General features: G+C 33.9%; 1 protein-coding gene across 1 annotated transcript; it reads right to left on the bottom strand.

Moving 5' to 3' along the window:
• Positions 2741–3446, bottom strand: LOC109727444. The gene has a single exon (XM_020257612.1). The coding sequence runs from the start codon at positions 3444–3446 to the stop codon at positions 2871–2873; it is 576 nt and encodes a 191-aa protein (XP_020113201.1). The 3' UTR covers positions 2741–2870.

The following is a 12388-nucleotide window of genomic DNA, read 5'->3' as shown; positions in this document are numbered from 1 at the left end:
ACACTGTATATTTTTTTATCGTTCAATAGATCATAGAAAATTATTTTCGTACTTTATAGTCAAAAAATTTATACAAAATGATTTGACTTGAGCCAAGAAAGAAAAACAAGCTCAAAATAATTATTTTGATAATAAAAATCATATTTGAATATTGAAACATATTCTATTAGTTAAAAATATTTGACTAATAGTTTATAATAATTTGACATTTTTGCACGAGCCCAGAGCTCTTGAGAGGGACCAAGGGCTATTTTGGAAATAAATAAAAACAAAGTGTAGGAGAATAAAAATTCTTTGGAGGAGAGAAGAGGCGGCGTTCGAAGTTGGCCTCTTCAAATTGGACTTTTTTTTATTTGAATTTGAATTTAAACAAATTATGTCAGGAGTGCTCTCACGTTCTTTTATTCTATTGGTTGAGCGTCGCATTCGTTTGTTGATTAAAACTTGGTTTAGTGAAGGTGTTAAGATAGGCTTGAGATGTGGTGGAGTTGTCACATTATTAATTATTAATTTGTTGTGTTTTAATAATGGGGGTTTTATGAGCGAAGCTGTTCTTCTTCTTTTTTTTTTGGGATTTGGTTTGGGTTGAGTAATCACAGTAATTGGCACGTGCGGCGCGTGTCATTGGCCTTTGGAGGACCTCTTGATCGATGGTTGAGATTTGTCGGATCGTTGGCGCTAATCATTAATTCCAAAAGTTAGAGCTGTTAAAAATACGCAACCAATTCATTTAGCCACCGTTTGATTCGGGATTAAGTAAAAACTTGTTATTCCAGGGATAGAGTTAAGTTCAGGGTTAAGGTGGGGTTAGAGTAATTTTATGTTTGGTTGCGAATTGGGTTTAGTCCAGATATAGGTAAAATAGTGTTTGGTTGGAGTAGGTGGGATAAGAAGGATAGTGAGTAAAATAGTGTTTTGTTTGGTTGAAGTAGTGGGGTGGGATGGGGTTAGCTAACCCTACCGTCCAAATTGAGTGTTTGGGAATAACTTCGGGGTTAAGGGGTTATTCCACCTCTTAACACCGAACCAAACGGGTGCTTAAAGCGTACAGATACAGCGCCCACGTGTCTCGATTGTGACTCGACCCAACCAGCCTCAACACCATTTTGAACATGACTCGGCACATCCAACCTCACACTATTTCGAATATGACCTTCCCGCCACAGGGAAGGATACTGACCCATTTAAGCCAACAGAGATCAAGCGTGATTTTGTTGAGGAGCTCCTTAACAAAATCTCGCCGAGACAGTTGAGCNACCGCCCATCAAATTTGATGGGTGGTTAAGGTGAGAAAGAAAAGAGAAATTGGAGAGAAATTCAAAGAGAAGAGAAATTAAGAAACCCAATTTCTCTTCAATTTTTCTTCTCCCTTTCACCGTAACCATCCATCAAATTTGATGGACGGTCAAGAACTTAGGAGCACAAGGGCTGCTGTGCTCCTAATAGTATATTATATTAATTAAAATTTGAATTTTTTATTACAATTCATATTAGAGTTTTTGATTTTACAGCTTCAAATTTTACTCTGTGCTATATGCCAAAGATTCTACTACTAGAGGAAATAGCTGCATGGAAAAGCAGATACAGAAGTAGGGGCAAACAAACGTAAAAGGATCATATATATTATTCCTACATAAATATATACTCAATTCTATCAACTGTTCCTAACGCAAGTGATAAAGGCCTTGATGGTTGGCACCCGAGGTTCCAAGTTCGAATCCTAATTGATTCATATTTTTAGCTAAGTTTTTTTCTAAATGAAATAAACGAAACAAGCAGCATACACCTATCTCTTAAAAAAAAAAAAAAAAACATAATATGTACGTACTTTTCATTAGTGGTTTTATATTAGGATACCACCATACCAACACCTGCAGTTAATGGATCAAATAAGAGTTTACCTAAATTTAACTTTCCACACTTAAAGATCTCCAATTGCTGTTATATATGTATATCTTTATGAGCATGCTTTTCCTTTATACTTTTTCCTTTTGAACTCCACTAAGTATTTGGAATCATGGTTATATATATAGCATCTTTGTACATTAAACTTTGATTAAGTGAATGGTCAGCATAATAACAATAAGTTATATATATTTCCTAGCCTGTACACGTCTGATAAAAATTTAAAATTGGATAAAATACTATTACCATCGACTTTGTTCTATAAACTGATAGTAAAATCAGATTGTGTTGCCCAAAGAAAAAGAAATTTTTAGCAGAAGGGTCAAACCAAATATTCTATAGCATTTTAATGTTGTCTTTTATTGTCATAATATCTAATATTATCCATCTACTCAATCTCATAGAAAATAACTCAGTAGTAGTATTAGTAGTCTCAGCACTATTGCTAACGTGAGAATTGAGTCTAACTAAACTCTCTTGAACAGAGGAGATTTATGACTGACTCTGATACCATGTTATCTACTGAAGTGGTTTAATATATAGAAAATATTTCAGAAATAATCTTAATGACACATCAGATAAACTATCTGAAAGCCCGACCTAGTATGAACGCCGTAGATATATGATAATGCTTGTTATAATGAAAACAACAGCATGACCACCATCTGATTTCTAATTCCCTATTAAATATAAGTAGGAAATAATCCTTTTTTCTCCTCCTCTTAATTTTTTTATTTTTTTGAAAAAAAGGCTTAAAAAAGATCTACAAGTTGTTGAGAAGTAGTTCTCCTTTTTTTATGTATTCTATCCTCTTTGTTTTTTTTTTTTTTTTTTTTTTTTTTTTTTTGGCCTTGTTTTATCCTTTTCTAGTTACACACTAATTAAGATAGCCATGAAGTAAATCTAAATTTGCTCTTACTGAAGTTGGTATATATGCATGTATCATGCATTAATTAATTGCCCACTCACCCATAACAGTAACAAAGTGGCATTCTCTTAGCTTCAAGCCTCCTTTGCTTCCTAACTCTTGCAATGAAGTCCTCAAATCTCCTATTCCACTCATGAACCAAGTCCTCATCATCCTCTTCCTCCATTTCCCAGCAACACCCTCCCTCCACCCCTTCAACTTCTCCACCACCTTTCCCTTCTCCCTCCTCCACACCTCCAACCAAACCAATTTGCATGAAAGCACTCCCCCTCTTGTCCGCAACTGTCGTCGAATTCGAAGAAGTCCTCGATCCAACCGCGGTCCTCCTCACGAACTCTTCGTACATGTCGGGCATCGAATAAGTTCCCGACAGCCTCGACTCGCTCACGAGGAACACGACGATGAGGTTGCACACGACGAATAAGCACTTCGGCCCGAAGAGACTTGCGGCTACGTTCGGGAGGACGACGACGACGAAGAGGTTGAGAGATGAGCTCAACTTGGGGAGCCAGAGGGGGCTAGAGAGGAACAGCCCAAGAAGTAAAACTCCCACCAAGTACTTGAGGAGAGTTGGAATAATATTGAATTGTTTCCTCCTCTTGTACCTCTTCATGGCTTGGAACTTCTCTATCCTAATCGGGTCCATATATAAAAATTAGTACAAGCTCTCAAGTACTAATTAAAGAGCAAACTTTTTGATATACTTGGTGAGTGCATGCGCAGGGAGAGGTGAGACATTATATATATAGCTATAGCTTGATCATGTGTAGAAAAAAGAATTGGGTCCTTCTCACAAAGACACAGCATAGAGCAATGCAGTAGGAGGGTTTTATAGGGGTGGAGGGAAAGGAGATCTCTTTAATATTTGGTAGATGCTCTACTTCTTTTTCTTTTTTTTTTCTTCTTCTTTCTCTTTATTTTGCATGGGATGTGTTTTTTCTAATTGGGGGTTGTGGTTAGTTCTTTTAACAAAGATGTGGTGAGATATGATTGGTGGGGCTTCTTTAATTTGCTTTATTTTGTCCAAAGCCTTGCTTTGTTTGATTGGTTTTGAATGGGTCTAATTAAGTTAAGTGTGCATATGTAGGTGTTACACCAAAGTTTGTTTCTGAATGGGTCCTTGTGTCAGGGGGGATGAAGTAGCTTAATGGGTGGATTTGATGGGTCACGTGGATCATAGAACACAGTAGAGAGCAACTCAGATACTTGATTTTGTGAAATATATATATATATATATATATATATATATATATATATATATATATATATATATATATATATTTTGAGAGATAGATAGCACGCTATCTGCTTTTCATTTAGAAATAAACTTAGCTGGAAATGTGAATCAACTAGGATTCGAACTTGGGTCTCGGGTACCAACCACCAAGCCTTTTGCCATTTGCTCTAGGGACAGTCAGTATTTTGTGAAATATATTAAGGCATTTTGAAATGAGTACTGCTTATATGTCATGTTACATTTATTGGCGGCCATGATGTGGAGAGTTTTTATTGGTTAATATATATCTAGGCGATTCAAAAGCACCCATCGTATAGATTTACTAGCATATCAACAATATTGTAGGGGACAAAAAATATTTTTCTTTCGACTGATCGATCGCATCTACTTATTAGCTTCCGAAGAAGAACATAAAACACAAATATAATCACATTAATGGCTTCAATATAATCTGGATTAAAGAAATGAATTTACTAGGGACAAATGGGAATTTACCCAACTACTGAAATATATTAAAGTCATTTCATACAATTCAGATAATTAACCAAAATATAAAAAATATTACAAGGATTTTTTCCCCAGATGACTTAGACATAAGGCATGTGACCAAAGATTCCAATTTTCTATCTTATAAACTAACTAATTAATTACAAACATTTGATCTCGATTCGGTTCTTGTCTCAGTCAAAAGTATGTAAATTGATTCGTTCCAAATTAAAGGCCACATTAACTTTGAGAATATGCCTTCTCCTTAATTCCTTTAATTGCTGTAAAAAACCAAAAAAAAAAAAGGTTTAATTTTGGCAGGGACTGGAATTTCATGCTTTTGGTATGATTTTGCACATAGATGTCAAAATAATATTCTTGCAGTAGGTGGGGCATGCGATGGAGAATAAATCTATGATCAAAATATATAAGAAGAATTAAACTAAAACAATTTTTTTTTTTTAAATTCCCACTGTTTTTAATTGTATAAAGGTGATTGGATAGCATCCTTCATTTTCTGCTAGATCTTTTGCTTTTTAATATTTAGTGCTATAAGGCATCTAGAAGGAATTATTATGGGTCATAAGACACATAGATATTAGAAGAGACAAGTGTTTTTTTTTTTTTTTTTTTTTTTTNTCTCCCAGGGTCGTCAATTGCTTGATCTTATTGACCGCTAACGGAGGGTTCGCATTAAGAGACAAGTGCCTCTTAATTTCTAATTATTGTATAAATAAAATTAAGATCATATTATGAGGGAAATAAGTGAGAGAGTGGTGGTGTGTGTACAGTAATATACAAATGTGCGAGGACAAAAATGGTTTATTCTTGCATCTAGGCCCAATTATCACTTTTAGTTGCAACATCAAGTTTTCCTCTTTTTTTTTTTTCAATAAAAAGTGCAAGCATATTCTTGGGTTGGTGACATGCATATATCCTTGCTTCTTATTCATGGAACATATTTGAGATTCAGGCCTGTTTGAGACCAAAGTTATGGTATAAAGAAGATAGAATATATTATTAGGAATTAGTGCCACTCAAAGTAGAAAATTTCAATTCAATTTCCAAGCTCTAAGAATCTTTGAATTTTCAAGGCATTAGAGTATTCAAAACATTCGCTCTATCGCAGAGCGCCACCTGAACATGAAAGTAAAAATAAATTACATAAACTTTGTAAAATATTTTAATCACCGATACATATATGTTGCTCTAAATCCGCTGGTTTTACTTAACAATCTTCAATATTGGAAAGTAAAATAAATCAAATTAATGCTCTTCTTCTTTTGAATGTTAATTTGCATATTTCTGAGGAATATTTTAAGTCATCTGTCTTTCATGCGATTCAAGATTGTCAAGAGGAAACTAATAGAAACCAAGGACTAGGAAATTGACTAAATTTGTACTTACAAAGTTTTTTTCTTTTTTTTTTTGTTCTAAATTTTTAACTATTGAAATTTCAAATGACACTCTGTATTTGTGGTAATATTGTGACGTATATTTTATTTTTATACTTTGATATTAAGGGCAAGTCTAAAAACTCAAAACTTAAGGACTAAGAAAAGCTAAGGTAAAAAATTGAATGGGTCCAACCCAACACTCTCTGGTGCCCAAATCTCATCGAGGTTCAAACACCATTGGGTCCCTAGTGACTTCTTGGATCTTGAAGAGACAAATGAAAGGAGAGCCTAAAGGTGGTGCCCAACACCATCTAGCCATTCAATTTAGCATCAATGGTTGTGATTGGGACTGGACATTCTAGTTACCTTTCCCATATGGTGCATAGTTGGTGCAATAATTGAGACTTGATTCAACCAAAGTAAAGGGAGAGGATGGTTCTTCTAGGTTTGAGTGGAGGGGGAACTTTATTATATACTATTATAGTGGTGGAAGTGTTTAATCTCTTTTAGATGTGTCATGTATATGTGGCTTTATGTGGTTAGGTATACATATATATACAGGGGCTGTAAAGGAGAGAGAGAGAGAGAGAGAGAGAGAGAGAGAGAGTTTAATGATGTGTTGTGAGCCCTCAATCTCTCAAGTCCCCTCTAGGTCATACACATACTCCATTTTTCTCACCACTTATTAGTGTTAGCTTTGTAATTAAGTGCCTTTGTCCAAGTGGGATGAAGCTTTTAGGAGTAAAGATTCTCCCATGATTACCACCAAAGAAGATACTAGAGATCTATAAATTATACTCACTTTGAGATAAGAGTTTACTTTTTTTTTAAAATTTGCACATCTCTGTGCTTTACTTGAAGTACAATTATATATATATATATAGTACGCCTCTTGTACTTTTAAAAATACGGAGACCTTCGTGCTTGTAAGTTGTTTTCGATGATAGGACATCCGATTCGACGATCGGCTCCGTTAAATATAATCTACCCTATTGTAACTATTTAGAAACCAAATTTTATAATTTTTTAACATCATTTACCAAGCGATCAAAAGGTCTCAAGAATGACTATTTTAACGGCCGATATGGCATGTTTTTAAGTTCAACGGTGTAGAAGTATCTAAATTACATAAAAATTTAATAGAAAATTCTACTTAACATCAAAGCAAGATCAATACTTCCGATTTAAAATTTGAGTCCTTTATTATTGTTTTGTATGAGATTTTCATTTTCGGCGATTCATTTTGAGGCTAACCGTTTACTAGACAAATGAAGGCAAAAAATTATGAAATTTGGTTTCTAGATAGTTCCAATAGCGTAGATCAAGTTTAACGGAACCGACTGCCGAATTGGATGTCCCATCATCGAAAATAACTTACAAGCACGGAGGCCTCCGTACTTTCGAAAGCATAGGAACCTAGCTCTCTCTCTCTCTCTCCTCTCTCTCTCTCTCTCTCTATATGTATATATATAGAGAGAGAGTATGGCTACTATACTCTTATAAGTATAGAGCTTTTCGTACTCATAAGTTGTTTTCGATGCTGGGGTTTTCGAATCGACGATCCACACTGTTAAACATGATCTAGAATAGTCGAAACTTCTAAAAAATAAATTTCGTAATTTTTCAAAATCATTATAAAGTCCATCAAGCGGGTATAAAATGAACGGGTTAAAATCGAACGACATCCTAAAAATGGATGATCGAATCCTTCAATTTAAGATCGGAGTTATTGATCTTTATTTAAATAGTAAATAGAATTTTCTATCAAAAATTCAACCTATTCCGATTCTTTTTCACCGTTAAACTAGCAAATATTTCATACCGGCCGTTAAAAATTGTCAATTTTGTGAGCTTTTGATCGTAAGGTAAATGATATCGAAAATTATAAAATTTGATTTCTAGAAGTTTTAAATGTTCTAAATAATGTTTAACAGTATGGATCGTCGATTCGAAAGCTCTATCACCGAAAACAACTTATGAGTACGAAGGCGATCGTACTCATAAGAGTATAGTAGTCAGACTCTCTCTCTCTCTCTCTCTCTCTCTCTCTCTCTATATATATATATATATATGTGTGTGTGTGTGTGTGTGTGTGTAATTGAGCTTCTATATTTTTAAAAGCATAAGTCATTAGTGCTGATATGTTTTCGGCCCTTAAATTAAGGGATATACGATTAGGATGATGATGATATTCTAAAATTAAATGAGTGGTTCGTTGAATAGTATGATTTAACGGAATGAAAATAGTAAACGAGATAGATCAAACGGCGAAAAGCTTACAAGCGTCATGTGTTTGGTACTTTTAAAAGCACCAAAAACATACTCTTTCTCTCTCTTTCTCTCTCTCTCTCTCTCTCTCTCTCTCTATATATATAGAGAGAGAGAGAGAGAGAATAGGCCGGGCTACTATATATACTCTTATGAGTATAGACCCTTTATACTCATAAGTTTTTTGTCGTTAAATGAAGGAATCTACTGTTAGGATGATTGTGATCCCCTTGAGTCGGATGGGTGGTTGATTGAATAGTGTGTTATTTATAAGACTTAGAAACTACGTCTTTTTTCATAGTTGTCTCATAAAAGTAATACTCCGTAGATTCATTTCTTAGTTAAACACGGGTGTCCTTTCTTTTTTCTTTCAGGTTTTCCTTTTCGTTCTATAAGTAGTATATAAAGGTAGTCGTTGTCGTAGCATTCCTGAGTTTATTTAAAAGAAAATTTTGAGGTGGAATCTTGATCTAGAGTATAAAAGAGCAACATGACATTATGGTTAAGCGAACCAAAGCCTTGTTAAAAAAATGTAGCTTTTCATTTATTAATAGACTAGAAACTGTTCATTTTCCGGATTTCCGATGCGACACCACTACTTTTGGTTCATTAGCAATTTGAAGTTAACATTTTAAGATTATATCCCTAAGGTTTGCTTATAAGATTTCTTTTCAATAATAATGAAGAAGCTCGTCGAGATGAGGTTGTTATGAAAACGTCTTCTAGGTTAATTATTCTAGTTTTCTTCGAATTTTTTACAGGTGGCTAGTAGTTTTCTTCACCGCCTTTTCAAGTTTCGGAGGGTTGGTTTACCTTAGGATGTTTCATAACGTAGTGTTCACTAACGGGGGGTTCAGGTTTTCTACGTGGTGTTAATTTTAAGCTAAGAAATCTCCAGTCGTTTTCGAGGTCTGTGGTGATTTAGGTCTTATGATACCAGAGTTGTGTGAAAGTTCCCTGTGGTATGTATATGGTTTGGAATTGATTTAGGAGGAGATGAAATTACGTGTATATATATTGTGATCGTTAACTTGTTTCGTTAATCCCTACCACTGGATTCGACAATAAACATCACGAATTTCGAATTATGTTACTGTTCCTCTGTGTGACTGGATTTGGTTTAAGGTTGAACACCTCCTGGTGATCCTCTTTCGTTGTTAAAATCATCATTTTCATTTGCTTTTTCTCTCTTGGGATGAACTTATATATATATATATATATATATATATATATATATATATATATATATATATATATTAATTATATATTATATATAATATATATATATATATATAGTATTCTTGGTGATTTTAAATGCACCATAACCGAAGAGAGAGAGAGAGAGAGAGAGAGAGAGAGTGAGTGAGTGTTCGGCTTTTATACTATCGATAGTAGTAAAAGCTTCGTGCTATCGAGTTTTCTGCTGTTAAATTTACCTCTTTAAATATTTTCATTCATTAAATCATAATATTTAACCAACCACGTCCCACTAAACCCTAAGAAATCACTAACATCCTAACCACATATTAATTGATAAAATATTGATTATCACATCATAAAATTGATTATATATTTGTAATTATCACATCATAAAATTGATAAAATATTGATTTCGATCTGCACAGACATAGTTGGTTGTTACTCTGGTGATCACTATCCTAGTTGAATTTTCTCTAATATTTTACAGAAAAGAAAAATTATCACAAAGTGTACTTCAGTGACCAACACATTTATACACGAGCAGGACTCATATATATATAAATATATTTTTGTGTCTAAACATGCATGTGTATATATATGCATGCATATATTAACATGCTAATAAATTATTAAATGCAAAATCTAGAGAAATCGCAATGTGGAAAAGTTAAATATATATCACATTGTATGCCATGTAGGAGGCACAAAGAAACTTCCTAACAAGCATCAAGTGATTAAAAAAAAAGCTAAAGTTAATTACCAAACCAAAAGTTAATTAAAAAGATATTAAAATGTGGCACAGCTGTTTAGTCCTTTAATCACATGCTTATTGATGTAATAAAGTTATCTGATGCATGGTAGGTTTGGGTCCCTCCTTTTCCACTAATCCAACTTTTTAAAGGTGAACATCAAACTCACTTTAGAACCAAATTTGATTATAAGTGATCCATACGATTCATATATTTGTTTCTTTTTGGCAACTTGATCAACTCGATCTACTTGATTCCAAAAAATATTACTAGGCTAAACTTTTGTACTATTTTCTCAGATCACGTGGCCTTAGAAAACCATAGAATTAGAGGTTTGTTTCCCCTTAGCTAGAAAATTTGATTGACAAAGGTTAATAACGTTTAACTAGACCAAATTAAGGTTGGCTTAAGCCCGAGCAAATCCGGGTGAAAAAGTGATTAAAAAAAATCCTAATCATGTTCTCTGTTTACATAGATTTTAGGAAGCAGATAACGTATAAGCACTTTTCTAATCTTAGTTGTTTATAATCATTATCACAAAGTTAAGAAGAGTTAAACCTGCGCAAACACCGGATTCGGGTGGGGTCATTTTGAATCTGATTAAATTTGCCCAACCTAGGATTGCAATGCTCATGAAATGATCGGAGCAGGTTGGATTGAATCACGTTGACTCGGCTCATTAGAAAGAGATTAAATCAGATCACCTACGATTCAGTCGAGAGATAGATTTGTTGGGTTTCTGATTTTCAAACCTGGTCTGCCCTAGTAAAGCAGGCCCATCATGACCCAATCTGTCAGGATCGTTAGCGCAAATTATTAATCTCAAAAGTTCGAACTTTAAAAAAAAATGCAATTAACTCTCTTAAAATGTACGGATGCAGCGCGTGACTCTACATCCCGCCGCCAAAATCATACCTACGGGATCTAACTTTCTCTGACTCTGACACCAGTGGTCAGATTGTTAGTATGAAACATTAATCCCAAAAGGTCGAGGCGTTATAAAAACGCAACTAATTCACTTAAAGCGCATAGACACAACCTTTATAAATTATAATTGTGACTCAATTCAACCAATCTCACGTCATTCCAACGTGACTCGATCTAAAATGACCTACCACCATAAAACAAAATACTGATCCTCTTTTCACTGAACAAGACACTAGTTAAGAAAAAGACACTAAAAATCAGCATACTATACATATACACATCCTCCTTGCTTTTTTTTTTTCTTTTTATTTTTTTATTCCCCTTTTCAATTACTTATCATAATCACATCTTATATGGAAAGTGTGTAAGGCCACTCTCACCTTTAGGGTGTGTTTGATTCGCATTATGAAAAATTACTAGGAGTAAAAGATATCCGAGAATCTTATTCCTATTCATCTTATTACTAAGAATGTGAAATTTCTGTCTTTGGTTCGCACAGTAATATTAATTAGCCATATTATTTAATATTATAAAAATTATACAATTAATTAATTAATTAATTAATTTAATTTTAGATAATGTTACCAAAAGTTTCAACATCTATTTAGAAAAAAGGGAGAGAGAGAGTATAAGTTAGAGAGAGAGAGCATAATTAAAAAAATAGAAAGAAAAATATAGTCGAAATTAGAGGGAGTGAGAGAGTTGAAATTTTAGAAAGAGAGAGAGAGAAAGCTTAGTTTAGAGAGAGAAAAAAAAGTTTAGAGAAAGATATAAGGTTAGAGTGTAAAGAAAAATAACATCAATTAGCCGGCGAGTAGGAAGAAAGAAAGAGATTAGACATATAATGATTACCCCAATCCATTAATATGAGGATACTCACCCTTCCTCAAGGGAATGAGATTAGTATTTTGAGGTGAATCTTATTCCCAAGTAAATTCAATATTACCAACTAGATTACTTAGTGCGTTTAGCCAAACGCCGTCATAATTTTTTATTTCCATTGGATTACTAGTAATCTTTAAAAGATAGCGCGAACCAAACGCACCCTTAATCTAAAATCTGACACATAATATTGAAATATAGAGACATGACTTTAACCTACCAAAAACTACTACAAAATAAACACATATTAGTCCTGCAAATGTGGCCCTGCTTTGAGCTGGATTAGGACTCAAACCTCATTCCACAAAAGTTTTGTACATCAAATTGTAATTAGCAACCCAAAAGAGGGAGAGAAGATAAAAGATAAATAGTCATCTCGAGATCAATAGGGGTAGTGAACCCAGAGCCA

Source organism: Ananas comosus, linkage group 1 (assembly GCF_001540865.1).
Source record: "Ananas comosus cultivar F153 linkage group 1, ASM154086v1, whole genome shotgun sequence".
Lineage (NCBI taxonomy): Eukaryota > Viridiplantae > Streptophyta > Magnoliopsida > Poales > Bromeliaceae > Ananas > Ananas comosus.
Note: the sequence above shows the minus strand (reverse complement) of the source record. Positions and strands in the feature narration are given on the sequence as shown.